General features: G+C 36.9%; 1 protein-coding gene across 1 annotated transcript in view; it reads left to right on the top strand.

Moving 5' to 3' along the window:
- The window catches only part of LOC117661483 (histone-arginine methyltransferase CARM1-like), a 54,188-nt gene that overhangs the window by 10,298 nt on the left and 21,603 nt on the right, over positions 1-22,287 (top strand). Inside the window, exons 2-5 of the mRNA XM_034410323.3 lie at positions 8,135-8,260; positions 11,506-11,612; positions 11,915-12,019; positions 15,624-15,734. Of these exons, the coding sequence (XP_034266214.2) occupies positions 8,135-8,260; positions 11,506-11,612; positions 11,915-12,019; positions 15,624-15,734 (449 nt within the window). The remainder of the gene's footprint in view (positions 1-8,134; positions 8,261-11,505; positions 11,613-11,914; positions 12,020-15,623; positions 15,735-22,287) is intronic.

Genomic DNA, 22,287 nt, shown 5'->3' with positions numbered 1-22,287 from the left:
TTGTTATTGCTATTTCTATTATTATAATAATTATCAGTTTATCTTGGCCTATAATTGAATTTTGAGTTCACGGGGGCTCTTTTATTACCTCATTTGATTTTGTAATTATTTTAAATCCTTTAAAAATAATATTTATCCTATACAGTGTTAGGAAGGTTTAGGAAACATATGTATGTTTAAAATGAAGTAAATAAAATAAGCTTTGTATCATAAAATTGAAAAGATTGGTCTCTTATTATCCATCTGGGCAGGCTGATAATAAAGTAATCAGTGAAGGTAAATGCACCACCCTTTTCATTCAATGGGAATTTTTCCAGAGTAAGACCAGTCTTACCTGCAAAAGTGAATAGCTCAGTTATCTTGTGTATTGCTATCCTGAGGCTCAATATAAAGTCCAAGTTAATTATATTGGATTAATATAGACAATTGCAGAATTATTCTAAATTTCCTTAATGGGTAAAATAAGGGAACCTTGTATATATTTGTATTTGACTTAAGCTAGTACCTTTGCTTAGCTTTGCCTGAAATAAACTGAAATTACTCGACTGTGCGGCTTTGATGTATTTGACATCAGTGGCTATATAAATCAAAATTACAGCTAAGGCAATATTCTATGTGGCTTATAATATCTTATTTATTTATTTATTTATTTTATTGGTTCTATTTATATGCAGCCCTTCTCCGGAGACTCAGGACGGCTTACAATGTGTTTAAGCAAAAGCCTTCATACTTTTGTATATACCTGCTTAGTAGGGCTTTCGGCCTCCCCTAAACGGTGTTCTTTTTTATACAAAGTCAGCTTATTGCCCCCACAATCTGGGTCCTCATTTTACCTACCTCGAAAGGATGGAAGGCTGAATCAACCTTGAGCCTGGTGAGATTTGAACTTGCAGTAATTGCAGGCAGCTGGTGTTACTTAACAGCACTTTAGTCTGCTGCGCCACCAAGGCTCCTTTTGACTAAGATTGTGTAGTATCAATGTAAAATATTAAGTTCCACAAGACTTTTGTCATTCTACTAAAATTGTTCATTTTGAAAATACATATGAACAAACTGGAGAAGTTATAAATAAATATTTTTCAGGTAAAGAATCTGACAGTTTTGGCAGATTTCCAAAAAAAGTAGAGTTTTAATTTCAAATATCACTGAACTGTAAAAGGAAAGTTATGCACAACTTGTTCTTCAAGATTCTTGCATTTAGGGTTTGATTGCATGTATATTTTTGTACTTTATACTGGAAAAAAGCAGTCAATTTGAATTGTTGGAAAATATTTGAGGAAATCCACCTTATATCTTTCTGTATAGCTGTGTATACTTTTATAATGATTGTTCTGCTTTAGGAAACCTGCCATATATTTATAATATATATTAATACTTGCTTATGCATTAGCAGTCAGCAGCAATTTTAGTATCTACTGTTTGCAGCAATAGTAAAAAAAAATCTGTCAAATATGGTAGAAAGTCTAAAGACAGTTTTAAGAAGAAGTATCCTTTAAAATCTAGCAGAATGTGGAAAAGGGGACAGTTTGCCTTGAAGCACATGTCAGATGGATTATTCACTCACCCATAAGATAAGGATGTATTTTTATCCCAAAGTTCCTTTGTTTCTTTAGATAATATCATTTTATCTGATAAGGGTTTAATTTAGAATAAAAAGCACATCCTAATTTTATCATAATTGTGATGTTTCTCACAGCAAGAATTAGTCAGTAGAAAGGTTCTCCTTGCCTCCCAATTTCTATTCTATCCATTTTTGAGCCACATTTAGTACATAACACTTTTCCCACTTACACCCAACAAAATAACAAATGTAGCCTGGCAATATCATTTTTTCTTCAGAGTCTCCATGATGTTGCTTTTATCTCTTTCCCAGGCCCGTGAGTGAAATGCTCTTAAAGTGTACTTAGCTGTACTATTGTTAAAATAGCAATCTCCCCTCCTACATCAGAGCATCCAACAACAGCTGAAAGATATGTAAAATGTTTACACTTTGGCATCTAGAACTTCGAAGCTGTTTCCAGCAATTTCAGATGATGTGGGTTTGGCTCTTGTGTCAGCTTCATCTGTTGTTGCGAAGGAACGTAAGTCTGCCCTTAGGAATGGAGAAAGAACAAAACAGCCATTAAGGTAGGACTTCCAGCAAAGATTACTCAGTCCTGGGGAAAGTGAGACGAAACTCAAAATAACCGCACCTTGATTTTGTTCAGCATAAGATGGGGCAGAGAGAAATTCTGAATAGCTTTCAAGATTCTGTTATTTTACCTTAACAATCAAGAGGATTCCTTGATACCTGCCATGCCTGTTTCTTGACCTTGCCAATGTGAAAGGCTGATTAGTGTCATTCTGCTCTGGTCCTCTCAAGAATTGTGCTCTATCAGTGATCTTTTAGAACTGTATAGTTGCTCTGGAGTAGTATTGCAGATCTTTTATTCAATTGTTCTCACTGATTTAATACAAGGTTGAAATAAAAATATTTCTCTCCTCTGGAAAGGTGGATCATATATACCATTCTGATAACATCTGTAAATTCTTTTTGCAATTGCTAAGCACCAGGATCTGGCTATCTCCTAAAGTTAATGCACCTTAAAGTGTGCAGGACATTGAGTTCAATTCCCAATAGAAGGTTAGAATCCCGTGTAATAACATCAGGTTACTCATGTCTAATGAGTTTTAATACATTAGGACAGAAATGGATGTAGTGTCTCCTGGTATCAATGTACAGATAGTCCTCAACTTATGACCACAATTGAGCCCAAAATTTATGTGGGTGAGAAATTTGTTAAGTGAACTTTTCCCCATTTTACGACTTTTCTTGCTACATTTTTAAAGTCACATTTATTAAGAATCACGGAAGTGGTTAAACTAGTAACATGGTTGTTAAGTGAATCTGGTTTCGCCATTGACTTTGCTTATCAGAAGGTCACAAAAGGGGATCACATGACTCTGGGACACTGCAAGCATCATAACTATGAGTCAGTTGCCAAGTGTCCGCATTTTGATCACGTGACCATGGGGAAGCTGCAACAGTTGTAAGTGTGAAAAACAGTCATAACTGACTTTTTTCAGTGCCATTGTAACTTCGAATGGTCACTAAACAAACTATTGTAAGTCAAGGACTACCTGTACTGAAATAATGAAATAATGGAATGATGGGGGAAAACCCCTCCCACACTGGTTACCTATATAAAGACAGGAAATAAAAGGATGAGAATGTGCTCACTTTGTGATTCCATTTTTACAAAATGGAGCTACGGTAGTCTGGGTTGCTGGAGAAGGAACCTAGGAAGAAATCTAAAGATGACGGACAATGCCTTGCAGCTAGCTCTGCCCTTTTCTTGCTGCAGCATCTCAATTGGCAGATTTTTCCTGCTGGCTGGAGACATGAAGGAGAGGGAGGACAGCAAAATTAAAAATCAACAAATCACTTTATCTTCACATGCGAAATCAAAACAGTGCCAATTAGCCACCTGTCATAACGGACTAGATAAGAATGAGGATAGCAAATGGATTCCTTAGTAGTTCATTAGTTCAAGGAAAAATGAATAGCACTTGGATAAGACAATGGGGAAATGCTGTTGTTCTGAAGGAGGCAGTGAGTCACACATTATTAATTTGGGCAAACTTCAGTTTTCATTTACAGACTAAGAGAATTCCATCACACATGGAATGAAAGGTAGAAGAATCAACCATTCCTCCTCTTTTAGGAGGCAGTACATTCAGAAAAAAATATCATTATTACTAATACATGGGTGAATGAAATGTACATAACCTGTTTTTCATTTCAAGTATTGCAATGCATATGTCAGCGTGAGATATTCCCAGATCATCATAATTCAGCAATGTGAAAATTAATTAGACAATCAGAAAGAAAATACAGAACCTTGGACAAGCCACTAGATGGGAGTGGTCTGGAATGCTGTCCCCAAATTTTAGAGTTGATTATGAGGGAGTTCAAAATAATCTTGGTCACAAGAAGATTTTAAAGACAAAAATGATGACATCATGAATATAGACTTAAGTATAAGGAAGATTTAAGCCTTCAGTTAAACACCCTATTTATAGAGAGCAAGATGGTAAACCTTAACACAACACAAAACCCCCGAGAAATAAAAACCCCAATGCAAAATCTGGAGTATCTATTTTACCGATTGCTACTTTCATCAAAGAAGATTCTCAGTCATCCAGGTTGAATAGTCTGGAAGTTAAGTCACGGCAACTGGACTTATTTGTTGGTTTGAGACTTTTCGCTGCCCATCCAAGCAGCTTCTTCATCTGAAGAAGTTGATTAAGGGAATCTGAATAGGCCGAGAATTGTTGGAATGTGTCTAAAATTCTTAGGGATTATTCCTTTACCAACCTCAGGGTTTTCCCTCCAAATTGCTTGGCAATATATCAATGAAGATTCTCAATCATCCAAGTAGAGTTGTCTGCTAACATCTGCTAATATCATAAACCAACAAGAAAATAAGGGCAATTGCCATGACTCAATTTCCAGATATTGCTACTGTTCTGAAGCAAATTGGGCTACAGCTTCTTCCAAGTGTTTTTCTGAGGCCATTGGAGAGGTGGAAATAGTCTTCCTCAATGCTCCCCTTTTTTCTTATTCCAGTTTTTATAATTCTTTAGCTATCCCTACTGCTATCTTAGCACTAAAGCCATTAAAAAGTATCTAGTGGTATCATCAGAGCAAAGTTTGAACCATAAAGAATGATTTCAAATTTCAAGTTCATCCATATATCCTGTGACCAACAGATGTATTTAGAAGCAACATTTGTATTCCATTACATTGGTAATAACTAAAGGCTTCAAGCCCTCTTTTCATATGTGTGATGGAGTAGGGAAAGCCCTCTTAATATAAGTGCTTTAAGGTTTTATGTATACTTATGTTGCCATAGCTTTATCACGGGGGAACTGTAACTAGCTTTTTAAAAAAAGGTTTATTAGTGCAGTAAATATTGTAAAAGTTGAGACCTGAAAGAATTAAAGAGACCCTAAATCTGATCTGTCAATCAAAACTCACTTGGCAATATAAGCAGGGAATAAAACCATGGGAAAATCAAACACAATTCAGCCAATCAGGAGTGGAAAAAACATGCCCTTTTGGGTAAGTTTTAGAAAGAGGAAGGGGCAGCTCCATTTTGTCTTTATTTCTTTTTTTTTCTCTCATGGAAGGAATTGGACATTGGTCTGGCTCCAAGCCAAGTAAGCAAAATTCCAAATCCCTAAGCATCTTAGGTGAGAAATTCAAGAAAAATACAACAATATAGGGAAGACTGAAGCTAGATGTACATTATAATTTTGGATTGTATTTGAGCTGTGTGCCTTAGTTACATCTTGTCTACTTATGTGTGTATGTGCATATATTACCTTTCTTAAGGAGCAAGTATCTATGTAAACCCCCCCAAAGTCAAAATGTTATTTACTTCCCTTTCTTCCAATGCCTTTCAGATTCCATTTATTCTTTTAATCTTGATAGACACAATAAAGAATTGCATTTCTTAGAAAATGAGCACACTCATTCTGATATAGAGCTTAATCATTCCATCACCTGTTATTCTGATAGGAGGAAACTGCAATCCCAACAAAATTGGCAAACTATTGCATATAAACACCAGGAAACCCCACACTCACTTGCACTGATGTTACCTAGTTGGGTAATAAAATGTCTACAAGCAAGCAAGCATCCATTGTCAGAGATTACCAAGTGCTCCATGGTCATCATTTTGCCTGCTTAGTTAGCTAAAGAGAAAAGCAGGGCAAGAGGTCTGCCAATTTCCTCCTCCCAAGAAAACCAGTGCAAAAACAATTATTCTTTGGAGTATTAAATAGATAGTGACAGCCAAGTGCAAAAGCTTTCCCCAGAACTGTGGCAGGGTTCATGTGAGGGTCTAGATGGAGATTCCAAGAACTCCTTCATGGGAGTCAGTCCACCAATGTTGTGCGTGCACTTCTGTAAGCAAACGTGGTTACAACTGTGGTTGTATAAAAGAATATTTTATAACCTTTTTCCTGGAGATTCTGTGGGGCTTATTTTTGAATAGACATGATAGCATTACACTGTAAATTATCATTGAAGCACCTTGATTGCAAGGCTTAATTAGATGAATTTTTGAAATGCTTTCTATTTTTTTTTTCCTGAGAAGTGATAGCATGTTGACTGAGTAATGATTAATCAAAGGAATTAAAGAACAAGAAATGATAATTCTGTTATTGGAAAATATCAAATCTGAAAAAAAAATCACGTACGTGATCATTTTTAAGTTTATCCATTTTCATAATTTGCTATTAAAAAATGAAAACTGTTGTAATTACATAAAAATTACAAAGGGAAGAAATTATACTAATTTTGTTTAGAAATAAAGGAGTTCTATACTAAATATTTATATATAAATGGGAAAAAGCTATTATCTTGTTTAAACTGAATTTCTATAAAATATGGAAAGAAAGTTCCACTATCAAAGTAATGAAACCTAGCATGTCAGGGATGTTTGCCTATGTTGAGGTGATGTGTATTTTAAAAGGTTATCTTTTGATAAGAATATTTGACACTAGTGGCATATCATTGTAGCAGTTCATTTTTTTAAAAAAGCTTGATGTTTGTTTTCTTTTACTATGGGAAGCACAGCATGAAGAATGATATTCACTGCCTGCTTTGCAACCAACATGGAAAAAAGTGCCATCTCATTCACATATCTTCAGTTATTTTTTTCAGCCCATATATACCTCAGTGCAATTATGTCCTACATCACACCTGTTGTACTGCATTGACTTTCTTCTAAATCAAAGTATCTGTGCATTCAATAAATACATTTACCGGTATATGTTGGGGAGAACTTGTGTGTGTGTGTGTGAGAGAGAGAGAGACCCTTTTTGTGGGTCTCTCTACATTATGCATACATAATGTATACAACATTGTGCAACAGGCAAATGAGCAAAACAAATTAAATGTAATAGAAAATGAAACTATAACTCTCTCTCTCTCTCTCTCTCTCTCTTTTTCACACCAATACCACCATTCTTTATACCTTTTCTACTTTACTATTTTCACAAACCACATCTACGTTGCCTTTTTTCTACCCCGATGTAGAATATTTCAGCTCCACTGACCCCTGACTTTCTCATTCTTCCTCCTTTGTACATCTCCTGTGTATTCCATTGGGAGATTAATCTATTTTCTAGATTTATAATGAGATGATTTATACTTTTTCTTCCTGTAACTATTATACTTTCATTTTTGTTTCTTTCACCCATTTCTGTTTTTCTTATAGGAATATTTTTCTTGTATTCATTTTTCCCAAGATTCACTCTGGATCCTACCAAAAAAATTATATCCTATTTGGAGTCTCTCGTCATCCTCTTATTGTCCACCAGTTATATCATTCATCTTAAACAATCAAACCAGTCATTTGATTCCATTTATATGCATTAACTCACATTTGGTGGAATCATGTATTTGAAACAAAAAGATCTTTAATTCTCTTTAGATGGCAGAAATTTGTATTTTATAATATATATTTTAAGTCTTTCATTTAATATTCACCTGGAACCTTTAATTCCATGCATATATTTGGCAGGTCCACTCCAGAAGACCATCTAAATTGAGATCTGTTGCATCCTTTCCATTTCAGTTAGTTTTACAAGCACATGGTGCATATACTGTATCTTTCATTCTTTCATTTATTGATTCATACTTTTTATTATTTACACTCATTACGTTTGAAGCTTCAATTTTTCATAAATCAGAATTGGGTTCATATATACTAACCTCTCCTTTATCCTGGTCAATATGGGTTTCATATTATGTTTTATGACAAGAAAGAAGTAGAGCATTTGCTGGTAACATTAAGAAGAATACCAATCAGTTTGACCAATATGCATGACCCAAATTCAGTTTTGTCCAAGTATGATTACACAGTTCTATATAAGATAGGATCTTGAATACATAGGAAAAACTTTACAACCCTATGCACTGCTGCTCATAATCCCCCAACAAGAAGTATTAGACTTCATACTGAGAAACTAACTTGCAAAGAAGAATATACAAAGAATATTATATACATTATACATTATATATTGTTAATAATAAATGCAAATATTCATGTGTTTTTGTTATCAATATTTTTTCTCCCTGCAGTTGATGGGGTGTGTGTATATAAATGCTTGGTTAATAAAGATACTGAATATTGCCGTGTAGGAAAAGAATCCATTTTGATAACACTTGGTTACAACAGCGCCTTACTACAATTCACGTCACATTCTGGTAAGTGGCTAGATATTATATATATTTGGAGATTTTTGTTTTCTTTGGTCCTATATTTGTTGAGGTCAGCTACAGTGATAGTCAAAGATTCTCAGGTGTTAGATCTGTTGGACCAACTTGCAGTCACTTTTTGATTGAGGACTCATTGATTGAGGTAAAATGGGCAGGGAGTGGAGAATGATTTGATGCTGTGGTCCTAATTTGATGTTCTGGAGAACCTGTTGTTCCAAGCTTTTAAAAATCAAGTTGGATTTATCCTAATCCTGAGTTTGTTTAATCTGATAATTCATTGACTGTATATATTTTATCTTTGCTGATGTTTGTAGAGAGTTTATATCTTTCAAGAGGATTCAAATGATGGTGATATTAAGGCCTAACTTAAGTCATTTACACACACAAATACAACACATATACACCAAAGGTTTATAGTCCTCTAATTGTTTATAATGGAATATTTGTGATGATTTGTTTGAGAATTCCATCATTCCATATTCTTAGTGTGATTTAAGTTTCCCATCTCCTGTTTCTTTTCTCTTTATTTTGACAACTGTTAGTCTAAACTGAATTCATGCGGAGGATTGTTATATTCCAGCATCCGGTTTCTACTATTTAGACAGCAGTAAATCATACATAGCATTTTCCGCTTCCTGTGTAACATGTGCACAACATCTGAATAGCATCAAGATGGCCATAAAATAGGTTTTTAGTGTGTCTAATATATAAGAGTTAGGTTTTTTTGCAAAGTAAAGCTATCCATCTAGAACAATTTAAGCAATAAAAATGCAGCCTACCATCTACTAACTGTATACTTTTCCACAGTAGTCTAAATGTTCAGCAGATAAGCCAATTTCTGGGTAAATACTGGCTTCAGAAATTTTATGGAAATAAAAATATAAATGTGCAGATGGAACTATAAATTTATCTCGCCTTGGTAGCCAGTGGTTATTGATGGATGTTACTTATCTCAGTCTTCTGAAGAAAAACTTTGAACTAGTCCTGGCACCAAGAGAAGGGAAGTGAAGGTCAGTTTTAGCTTTTGCATGATATTTAGAGACACCAGGAAGCAATAAGTGCAGTTTCTGTTGCTTTCAATTCAGTTCTGTTCCACAATATTTCTTTGGTCCACCACCAGCAAAATTTAAAAGAACAAAACAAGGAAAAAACAGAGTGAAGCAAATAAATATAATAGTATACTAAAAGCTAGAAAAATAAATCACAGAATATAACATTTGCTCCTCTATTACTATGTTAATACAGTTGTTACCCGGGTGATAAATTTAAAACATTAATAGGTGTACAAATAAATAATAATTTGCTATTGCTTTCAATAATTCCCTCAGGTCTAAGTTATAGAGACTGATTAGAGTGAATGACTGAAAAGAGGATGCACATTGGTAGATGACAGGAAATGTTTCTCCTTTCTTGATCATGCCCTTAGGACTCCCTTGATGGAACTTCTGATTATGGGTTACACAATACTTCCTGCTACCAATACTATCTTCTCAGAGAAAGAAAATACTTTGGCTCAGCTCTTCCCCTCTTATGCTACCTGAGGGCTAGTAGGTTCTTTAAGATTCAGAGACAATACAGGTAATCCTTATTTAGCAACTGCCTTGTTTTGCAAACATTCGCATTTTATCATCAGTGATTTAAAAAAAAGTAGCTTTATGACAAATCTTTGCCTTCATAACCTTCACAGGTTTCTAAAGCAAAGATAGATCATAAGCCCAGTCGCAGTTTCACTTAGGACCGCTTCACTTAATGGCTAAATTGCCAGTCCCCAATTGTGGTTGTTAAATGAGGATTATCTGTAGGTCAAACCAGGGTGAAACGCCAAAAAGGATTTTCTTGAGTAAATATTAAGAGAGTTATAGAGGACAAAAATATACCAATTCATGTCTTTCCAAATTGCCAGAGGCTCCAGAAATTGGTCCAGGCAGTTTTGCTGGAGCCAGCACTAGAATTTTGAGTCTACTGAGAAGTTCAAATTACCTGGAGACTTTTGCCACTTTTTTGCCACTTTTCTTTAGCTATAGGGAGTAGAACACCTGGTTTGATGGCATTTTGTGTCAGCGCCTCAATGAAGTTCAGACAGTTGATCTTCTGCTACAGATATTTTAAATAAGCCATTGTCTCTAGAGACAGTACCTGAGGATGTATGACTGATAATACTTCTTGTCAATACAGGTAGTCCTCAACTTATGACCAAAATTGAGCCCAAAATTTCTGTTGCTAAGCAAGATGGTTGTTAGGTAAAATTTGCCCCATTTTACCACCTTTCTTTCCACAGTTGTTAAGTGAATCACTGCAGTTGTTAAGTTAGTAATATGGTTGTTAAGTGAATCTGGCTTCCCCATTGACTTTGCTTGTCAGAAGGTTGCAGTGACCTTCGGATGGACCAACTGTCATCAATACATGTCAATTGCCAAGTGTCCGAATTTTGATCATGGGACTGTAGGGAATCAGTGTGAAAAATGGAGATTTTTTCGGTGGCATTGTAACCAGAGGTGGGTTTCAGCAGTTCTGATCAGTTCTGGAGAACTGGTAGCAGAAATTTTGAGTAGTTTGGAGAACTGGTAGTAAAAATTCTGACTGGCCCTGCCCCCATCTATTCTCTGCCTCCCAAGTCCCATCTGTTTGGGAGAAAATGTGGATTTTGCAGTAACCTTCCCCTGGAATGGGGTGGGAATGGAGATTTTACAATATCCTTCCCCTGCTACACCCACCAAGCCACCCCCACAGAACCGGTAGTAAAAAAATTTGAAACCCACTACTGATTGTAACCTCGAACAGTCACTAATTGAATGACTGAAAGCCGAGGACTACTGTAGGTTAAAAAGTGAGACAGCTGATCTTTGCGAAGAATATTTTAATAGGCATCATTATTTCTACTTGCAATTATTGTTGTTCCTCCTCCCATTAGGAATTGCTTGGTGCAGATAATGTACTTCCTCCTAGGCCCTCATAAAGTTTTTGAGCTGTGCAAAAAATGTGGGAAAAGACCATTTCATTAATAAAATCCAGCAGTTGGGCTATTTTAAGGGTGGATTTGTGTAGAAAAGAACAGACGATATAATTTCTATCTACAGCTATGGCATATTTTACTGGAATTTTGAATTATGTCTTGTGCAGAATAAAGAAGAGCATGGTAATAATTCAGTGACCTTTCTCACATTTGTGTCACCTGCCTGCTTTGGTTTTGTGTTTAATGTTCCTATACTTTAGCTTTATTCTTTCTTTTTCAGAATATAACATGTTTTCAAATACACTGAACAGCTGTAGGAATATAAACAAGGAGCATTCTGTATTCAGTCAGAGGACAGAAGACTCCTCTGCATCTCAGTATTTTCAGGTAGAGAACTCTTGTTTCATAATATATTCAATATTTCCCAGGTGGATTAGGATAACCTGTGGCAGAAAAAAAAGAAAATTCTTGTACCAACATAAAAGTCTAGCTAACACATGCTAAAACTGTATGCCATAATCAGTTTTTTTTAAATTTTCAGTGGCTATGGCTTTTTCATCCCCAATATTTCCCAGGTTTATTACAATTTAGGGCACTATCTTGGGTTTCTGCAGGAAAGACTTTATTCTTATTTTGTATATAGCTGTAGGGAAATTGTAGCAACTACATTTCTCCTCTTTTCTTTCTAGTTTTATGGATGCTTATCTCAACAACAAAATATGATGCAGGATTTTGTAAGGACAGCTACATATCACAGAGCAATACTTCAGAATCATACAGATTTTAAAGATAAGGTAAGATTTACCTTTCTGCTCAGTTTCAAATATCTACCTTTATTTTCTTACAAAGTTGGCCATAACATTAGATCGGCCAGCCCCAACTGACTGATGGGACCGTTTGGATCCAGAAGAAGCTTGGTGGTGTTGCAGAAGGTCTGCAACACACAGTTGGCCAAAACTTTAATGGCTCCCTGAAATGTAAAAATAGCTGCAACCTATGTTCTCATGGATCCTGAAGCTCTCCATGGTTCATGTATGAACTAAGGCACATGAAGAGGGTGAACAGATACCTAGTGCACTGCTGGTGAATGATAAAAAGTGAGGATGCTCAAGCACAAGCTAGAGCCACTATTAAAGCTGTCCTCGTGGTGATAAGGGCCCACTCGTATTATTTCTGCAGATAGCTGCCCAGCAGTCTTATTTTGGGTTACCTGCCCCCCCCCCTTGGAGGGAGTAATTTTGGGAAATGTATAGCACATTTGGTGAATCTGCCTCAGGCTGAGTGATACCATCCAAGTACCTGGAGGTTTTAGGAGCCTGAATTGGTAACAGTGAGCTTTGGCTCAATTCTAGAAAATCTGAGTGGTTTTGGGTATTTGGGCCTTCCAGGCTGCAGGTTATTCCCCCTTTGGTTCTGGGTGGAGTGGCATTGTCCCAGCGGATGCCAGTGCACAATCTGGGGGTGCCTCTTGGATTCATGACTTCTGCTGAAAAAGCAGGTGGCAGCTGTGGCTAAGAGGGCTTTTGCACACCTTTGCATTGTGCACCAGTTGTGCCCATTCCTGGATCAGAACATTCTGCTCATTGCCACTCATGTCCTCTTGACTTGTCCAAGTACCCAGTATAGGTTACTGTGACGTGCTCTACACAGGGGGTGGGGGTGGGGTCGGGTCCTTGAAAAGCATTCTGAAGCTTCAACTGATAAATGGTGTCAGATACACAACACATTTGTAACATCATTGCTTTGTGAGCTGCATTGGTTGCCAGTGTATTTCCGAGTGTAATTCAAAGTGCTGATTGTCACTTCTTGGCTTGGGACCAGGTTACCTGAGGGACCAACTTCTCCCAGTTATTTCTATCCATCTGATCCAGTCTAGTTGAATGGGTATGTTCTAGGACTTGTCAACCAAGGAGTATTGGCTGGTGGGCACTAGGAGGCAGGCCTTTTCTGTTGTAGTGCCTGCCCTCAAGGACGTTGTCCCTTCAGAGAGTAGGATAACCCCAGCCCTGTTTCATCAGGCCTTGAAGACCTGGTTATGTGGCCAGGCTTGGTGTCCCAGGTGTATGAAGGTCCCATTTCCTGGTTATTTTAACATTTGGTGATTCCTGGTCATTTAATATTAACAACATAATTTTTCTTGATTGCTGTATATATTTATTTATTTATTGGATTGCATTTTTAATTTGGTCTAGCTAACCTACTTAGCTAGGTTCTTTTCAGAGTTTCATTGTTAGGGCTGTGCATTTCTGCTGGAGAAACAAAATGACATTGCCTTATATTTTTCTACACAAAAGAGTTTAGTGGCTTTCTGACCTGGTAGAAAAATGCCACAACAATTGTGTCTGTACATTAGATCAGTTAGAGCTGTGAGATCAATGCCATGGCGCGCTGATGTGAGACATTTTCATTATAGAAATGATATGGCTCTTCTGCCTTCTACTGTTTGCCTTTTCCATCTTTCTCTGATTTCAAACTGAGGCAACAAATTGCTGTTTTGCTAGAGTGCTCTGAATCAAATATACCCCCTACCTCCAGTCTGGCACTACTCTGCCCTCTGTTCGAATGTGGTGTTGGGGAAGCATAAATAGTTTAATTCAATTTTTAAAATGTATTTGAATATTTTCAATCTGTTTTTTCATCGCTAAGAGATATTTTGGGGGCCAGCACCCTTCACAATAAAGTCAATGTAATATCCACCAATAAAATATAACTTAAAAGGATGTGGAGAAACTTCAGAAGTTTCAACATTGCTGGTTCTAACTCTCATAATGTATGCAGCCAGTTTATAACTGGGGAAGTTAATCCAAGAGATGAAAATCAGCCATTAACTACAAAACTTTGAAATTGTTTAATAAATATTACTACTACTACTACTACTACTACTACTACTACTACTACTACTACTAATAATAATAATAATAATAATAATAATAATAAAATATTATTCAAGCACAATCTAGTAAAAGTGTTGGAGATGCTGAGCTTGATAAATCTGTATAACATAATTTGTAGTGGTCCTTAAACGAGATGTTTTGATTGAAGGATTTACTTAGTGGCAGCTAATGCAGTTTCTTAGCTGTGTGACTTTGGTTAAACTTCTCAGTCCAAACAAAACCAGCTATGGTACAAAGCAACACTGACTTAATAAGCAACAATCATTTAACAATACGGCATTTAAATATACTAAGTTTAATAGCAAATCTGGGATTAAATGTAGAACCTGAACTATTAGGGATAGCGTTATAGCATTACTTCAGTTCTTTTTAGGGTAATGTATTGGTATGTTTGTATTTATTTCCCCCAAATGAAACTGACTAGGACTATGGAAGGAAATAAACTAAGGCAAGGGTCCCCAACTCTTAGGCCATGGCCCATTTCTGAGCTGTGGCCCATTCAGAATTGGGCTGTGTGAGTTCAACCACTGAACTAAGGCATTGAGGCACGCAGGAAAAATTAAGTAAATATAGGCCCATGAGACATTCTGATTCTAATCTAATGCATCACATTAGATTAGGAAACATGAATGTAGGTAGCTCTTCAACTGATAAAAAATACATTAATTTAGAGTTTGTTAGAGTAAAATTAGACTAATTAAAGTATGAACTTATTAGCTATCCAGAATCATTAAGAATCAGGTGGCATATAAATATATCCATCCATATATACATAAATATGCAGTATAGTCTAATTTAGTTCCCTTGCTGGAACTGAGAGTGACAAATGCTGTCCAAATGCTGTCCACTTTAGCACAAGTCTTTTTTTTTATTATTAATCTGTAACAACTGCGTAGAGAATTCTATTATTTTACCACTTTTGCTAAGTAGATTCTTAAAGTAATTTTAAAAAATAAAGGCTTCCAACATTGCTTTCTGACTTTAGATTAGGAGTATATTTAATGGAATAAAATAAAATACTTTGAAAAGCATTTACAAGCTCTACCTGTGTTAATAATCCTACAGCATATGTTCTGCTTCTTTTTCACACCTACATGGGAGACCAAGAGGAAATCCAGCTGAAATCCAGCTGCTAAGGAATAAAATAGCAAGAATAACTGTTGAATTCCCCTCAGAAAAAATAAATTACAATTTATGTGTAGGTTCTCCAAATTAATCATACTAAGAGCTTGTAATTTCAAGACTTGTTATTCACTTTTGTTAATAAAAATTATGCAAAGAAATATGTTATGAATTTGATGCCATATTTTAATTTCATGAAACCTTACCATTGTTTTAGTTAGATCTTGATGATTGGCAATGTCAAATATAGTATTTATAAATATTTGATAGCATTGATTGGCAGGAGGGTTTTTATACTTTCCGAATCTGCTGATAAGATTTGTAATATAAATAAAGCCTTATACAGTGGCATGTTCATCCCCATCCATTTTTCTGTTTCAAGGTGGTCCTAGATGTTGGATGCGGATCAGGTATTCTTTCATTTTTCGCTGTGCAGGCTGGTGCTAGAAAGGTTTATGCTGTTGAAGCTAGCTCGGTGGCCAAATATGCCGAGGTGAGTATGTTAGATTTGATGAGCAACTGCATTTGATTGCTTTGCTGTGTGTGTAAAAAACAAAGTATTTGTAGCTGAAATAACGGTGTGCAAATAATTTAGGTCCATTTTATTTCAGTGTTTCATCAGGATCGTGTCTTGAAGAGCATAATTCACTCTCAAGGTACATGTTAAATAAAAACATTTTGCTTATTTCAGTGAAACCTGTTCCCACTTAAGCAACTACAAATTTGGACATTTAGAGATCTGTGTGAAAGTTGATGGCGGAGGCAGATTTAAGGGAATCACTATCTCTGCTGACAACTACACTGCATCCTCACAATAGCTGATTAATATTTGAGAAATAGGCCTATTCAGTATAATGCAAATGAGGCTGGCATCATTTCATAGATAAATTAATAACAAGGAATAAGAATTGAATGCATTACTGAAATTTAAAGTAAAGTAACGACTTTTGATTAGAACTATCTTTATTGGCTACCATTCAGTGATTTTTTTCACCATATTGAAATACACTAAAACCTTTGGTAATTGAAACTCATCTCCTGTAAAAGGACTTAAATTAATTAGCAGCTTCTCTTATTCTTGAATGGATCCACAGTCAACCAAGAATATTGGGCATATTTCAGGGGAAAGCAAGCAGGGTTTATTTCCTGGAATTTCTCTTGTTTCACTTCAAATGCTGTACAGTAACAGCATGTGGAATATGCAAGTTACGCTGGTCTTGTTTGCAGTCTGGTGGTGGTGGAACTGAATTAGCATCACAGGTCTAGACTACATGATTCAGAAAGGCTTGTGAATTCAGTGGATATAGCTTCCTCCCTCTCCCTTTCTCTAATTCCAGAGAAGTAGCTGTGTAATTTATGCAAAATAAATTCTAAAGCTGTTTAGACTCATTCAAATGTAATGTAACCTATGTTATAATTAAGATGTTGTGACCATTTCAGTAGTATGGCAAGCATATCACAAACGAAATATTCATTTGAATGCATATATAATGAATGGCCAAGCCCACTACCCTATTCACTTGCTCCAGCCAACATAAGATTTACAGCCAATTTCCAGAATGGAAAGAGTTATCAAGCAGGAGAGTTAAGTTTGACTCAGCCTTCCATCCTTTCTAAGGTAGGTAAATTGAGGACCCAGTTTGTGGGGGCAATAAGATGACTTTGTAAAAATATACAAAAGTATGAAGGCTATTGCTTAACGCATTGTGAGCCACCCTGAGTCTCCGGAGAAGGGCGGCATATAAATCAAATAAAAAAAAAATACTCGCCTACAGATGAGCAATGGCTGGAAACATGTGGAGTCAAAGGAGATAAATCCAGGCTTGGCCAGGTAAGAAAAAAAGGAATTTCCTAAGCAACTTTCTTCTCTAGAGAAAAAAAAATGAAATCCAAATTTTGAAAGAGAAAGAGAACTTTGTGAAAGAGAGACCAAAAATACAGTGGGGAGGCTGACATAAGTGGACCTTACCATCTTCACTGAGTATCAAAAGTAAAATTTGACATTATCAGCCCTCCCTAGTAAACCAGACAGGAAAAAACAATGAATGAAGACAAATACATGTATCCCAGAATAATATTGCAGGATCCAGTCTGGATCGATCCCGGTGACCGATCCAGATTGGATCCGGTAGGAAAAAGAATGAACAATTTTATTTTATTGTAAGGTTACATTAAACAGATTCTTGGTAAGTTGAATGTACACCACCACATTCAACCATCTGATCAATTAGGGTGACAGCTTTACCCATAGCACACATGTCAAATGTATACTGGTACTGTAGTCCTCATTGAGCTGGCTTGTTTAGCAACCGTTCGTAGTTATGATGGTGATGAAAAAGTAACTTTGCAACCAGTCTTCGCATAACTTTTGTATGTCTGTAAAGCAAAGCTGAAGTAAGATTGTATGAACAGTTATAGTTTCACTGCTCTCCGTAACGACCAAATTGTTGGTCCCAATTGTAGTTGCTAAATGCTTGTACTAGATTTATGATAGGTGGTGCAATATAATTTTTCCCCTTTTTTCAATCTTGTTTTCTTTGATTTGTCAGTACAGATTGTAGGATTCCCTATATGTCCCACATGCTGGAGTTAAGAGGTGAAGTGTCACCTCGAACACTATTCTAAGCAGAAAACTGGTGGGCGCTGTAAAACTACCAAGCATCTGTTCCAAAGCAGGAAGGAAGGCAGGCCAGGAGAGTACAGAGTCTCTGGGAGAGGAAACTGAAAATCTCCCATCTTTCACCCTATGGCCTCAGCCCTTACCACTAAGCTAGACCATTGCAAATAATTAGCTTACCTTGTTTACCTATCTGGCTTTCAGATCTTTCTTGCATGACTTTGTTCTGGAATTACAGCTTCAGGAAACATTCTTTACTTCATCTCAAATAAATGCTGCCAAACGGTGCATTTTTTAAAAAAAGTATTAATGCAGCTTTTCCCAGTCTGTTACCTTCCTATGGTATGGGACTACAGATCTGTTTCACAGAACCTAAATTATATGAATATATTACAGCATGCCTTGTGATAAGAGGCCAGAGAAGGCTGGATGCTAGGATTAAAGCTGTGCTTTTAAATTTGATATCAAAATAAATCCCACCGAACTGGCTTAGGTTCTATTTACAGAATTAACTGAAGTACTGTATAATTGGACTAGACCTTTCCAATACTGCTTCCCCAGGTTTAGCCGGGAGCATGTTCTACAGAAATAACGAGATGTTTTCAAATAGCTGTGTCCAGAATTCATATTTAAATTACTTTTGCAAAGTCTGAGAAATAATGTGATGTTAAGATGGATGAAATTTTATGGAGGGCACTTGTACAAACAGAGCATGGGAGCAACCAGCATAAAGAAAACGTTCTGTACAGTATATGAGACAGGTCAACTACTGATGGGATCATTAGAAATAAAGAATTAGTCCTTGAGGAATACAGAGGCATTTGGCACACGAGGCTGGTGAAAGGGAGGTCTTTCTGGGAGATTTGGCAGCTGGGTTCCTTTTGAACAGAGGCCCAAAGAGAAGAAGCTCACACTCTTCCAGATGCTTGTTGCATATGCCTTCAGGCAAGGTTTTTTATTTAATGAACCAAATCAATTTTTTTTCTATTTAAAGAATCATGTTTTGGGAAAGACTGTTAGATCTGTACTGTTCCAAGAAATCTCCTATTTCTTTAATATGTCTGTGTTCCTCTTCTTCAAGATTTGTCCTAACTGGGGTTAATATTATTATTAAAACAATAAATAAAAACACTGATATTAAACATTAAAACCCAGTGTTTTAATTCACTTTTAATTAAAGCATTTTAAGCTATTTGAAAGGTTTCTGGTTGATGCTTAAAAGTTGAAGAATAGCCACAGATCATGCCTATCTGGATAAACTTTGGACTCCTGCTTGGAAAAGCCTGTTAGAATTTTTTGTAACTTTCCTTTCAACAAATAATATGGATGTTTTAAAAAAGCCTTTTGAGGATGACCTCAGTAGATGTAGAGAATGGTACAGAATTTTTTTTAAGACAACTGTGTTCTACATTGAGTTGGGCAGCCTTCTTCAACTTGGCCTCATCCAGAAGTTTTGGATCTGGCAACTTCAAGAATTTGCAGCAGTCATTCCACATTTGGGAAACATTAATGGATAGCAAGCACTAGGAGCTGAATTTAAATAAATAATGAATCTATTTTAATATTGGTAAAATAATGTCCCCAGTGATTAGAATTGGTTAGTTATGCAGCATCTGCAAACCTTCATATAGCATATAAAAATGTATCTAGAAAATACCAGAGCGTGCATTATAAAATTGTTTCTGCAGGAGGAAGGGCTACCAGGTTAACCAAATTTGTATAACAATTAGGGAAAAGGTGAGTGGAAAAAGGTCCTCTTCATTATTGATGGTTACAGTGATAAAGTAGATTTAAGAGCACATAATTTATGCATTTTATACCCTGTTTGGGAATTCAGCCGTGAATAGCAAATAGAGAAATAGGAATACAAGTTTTATCTATAGCAGAGGTCTTCAAACTTGGCAGCTTTAAGACTTTAGACTTCAAGTTCCAGAATTCTCCAGCCAGCATAGCACAGCTGGCTGGAGAATTCTAGGAGTTAAAGTCCACAAGTCTTAAAGCTGCCAAGTTTGAGGACCCCTGATCTACAGTATACCTAATTTGGTTGTGCCTACTGATTCTATACAAAGTATTAGCTTTATAAGCTCTCCTGCATCCCCTCCGCTTACAACCTTTAAATGGCCAACTGGTTGTAAATGTAAAACAGTTGCCAACTACCCAAAAATGAGATCAGATGTCCAAAGAGCACCAGATCATTAAATGGCTAGTTGTAAATCAAAGACCATCTTTATTGTTACATAAGAGTCTGCCTTTTTTTGTTGCCTAATCTCTTAATATCTGAACATGAGTGGCTTATTTAAGGATTAATGAATCCCTAATAAGCTTCTAAGGGGGCGCGGTGGTTCAGTGGCTAAGACGCTGAGCTTGTCGATCAGAAAGGTCTGCAGTTCAGTGGTTTGAATCCCTAGCGCCGTGTAACAGAGTGAGCTCCTGTTACTTGCCCCAGCTTTTCCCAACCTAGCAGTTTGAAAGCACATAAAAATGCAAGTAGAAAAATAGGGACCACCTTGGTGGGAAGGTAATAGCGTTCTGTGCGCCTTTGGTGTTTAGGCATGCTGGCCACATGACCACAGAATTGTCATCAGACAGCACTGGCTCTTCGGCTTAGACGCAGAGATGAGCATCGCCCCCTAGAGTCAGGAATGACTAGCACATATGTACAAGGGGAACCTTTACCTTAGGACCTGGTTACTTACAGGACCGCATTCTGCCACCGTTTTCCTCCCACCGACTGACACGCTCCCACAGAGAGGGCCTCCTCAGGGTGCCGTCGGCCAAACAATGTTGACTGGCGACCCCCAGGGGGAGAGCCTTCTCTGTAGGGGCTCCTGCCCTATGGAATGAATTGCCCCCGGACATACGAAGGATCCCCGACCTCCGCGCCTTCTGTCGTGCTCTGAAGACCCTATTATTTCAGCAAGCCGGTCTGACGGGATAAATGATTTTAAATTGGGTTTTAAAAGTGATTTAATATGATTTTAATTGGAAGTTTTAATTTTGGCCAAAGATTGAATTGTTTTAATATGTTTTTTAAATTTTGTCTTGTATGTTGTTTTATCATGGCTGTTCACCGCCCTGAGTCCTTCGGGAGGAGGGCGGTATACAAATATAATAAAAACTAAAACTAAACTACCTTTTTTAGTAAGCTTCTACTACAACCCAATCCCATCCCCTAGCTCCTGTATTCAGGGTCATGAGCAAAAATTGATAGTCTAATCTCTTTTGTGCTAATCAGAGTTTGCAGCCAGTTTTTGAAACTCAAGGATTAGACTCTTTAGCTTCCAAGCTTTAGATTCCAGACACTCTGTGATGTGAACCTGTTTTGAAATACCATCATTGTCAAATCTTGAAGTGTCTCCTGCTGTTTCTTGTCTTCCAAGTTCCAACACTGCTGTCCACTGCAGATTTCGCAATAGCTTATGTGTGTGCCTTGTATTGCACTTTGAGCTTTTGCTAACAAATCTGACTTTTCTCCGTTACAAATCATAGGCCATTTCTGCAGCCCAGCATGACAGGAACATGATGTAGAGGTGATATACTGTATGTCACACTGGAGGAATCATGATCAGACGTTACAAACGATCAGTCAGCTTTGGAAGCTGTTGACTTGGGATCATGGCATTTGCAATGGTTAGATACAAGCTCAAATAGGGCACCAACAGATGTTGTTATCATCAGCTGCCTTCTACACAAGGCTTTAGGGATCAGTTACTTTACCTTTGAAGTCTGATGCTTGAAAAATCAGCACTGAAGATTGATAGCCAAGCTTTTAAATATGGGATTGCCTTTGAAGACCACCTGGAAGTGTCAACAGGTCCAGAATATATTAACACATGCACATGTGGGTGCCTTTAGGTTTCCCAAGTAACACTCTGTTGCAGAAGCTGGATTCTAGTTTCCTTTTGGGTGCAATTCAAGATGCTGGTTATCACCTTTAAAGCTAAATGGTTTAGGGACAGGTTATCTGCAGAACCACCTTTCTCTAAGGACATCTACTTCTCCTACCAGGTTAGATAGATGGCCCACTCCTAATTCCTTCCCTTAAACATTGCTACTTTATGGGCCCTAGGAAGCATGCCTTCTCATGGGAGCCCCCGGCCTTGCAGTGTCCTATAGAGCACTTTTCACCCTGAAGTTCAACAGATCTCTATCTCCTAGCCTTCTGAAAAACATTGAAGACTTGGCTTCAACCCCAAGTGCTGGGATAGGATGAGATGTCTGTATATCAAAAGCTTGACTGGACACTAGGTTTTTGTTTTTAATGATTATGTTTTTAATAATCTTATATGGTTTTATGTTGTTTTAATTCTTGACTGGGAGCCGCCCAGAGTTTGCTATAAGACAGGTGTTTGTATAAATGTTTTTAATAAATACATAAGTCTGCTGACTGATAACTCAGAATGACTTCAGATATTGCTGTCTTATTAAA

The sequence above is a fragment of the Pantherophis guttatus genome, chromosome 2 (genome assembly GCF_059756535.1).
Source record: "Pantherophis guttatus breed Tessera chromosome 2, ASM5975653v1, whole genome shotgun sequence".
In the NCBI taxonomy this organism is placed as follows: Eukaryota; Metazoa; Chordata; class Lepidosauria; order Squamata; family Colubridae; genus Pantherophis; species Pantherophis guttatus.
The sequence above is the reverse complement of the archived record's forward strand: the minus strand, read 5'-3'. Positions and strand labels throughout refer to the sequence as shown.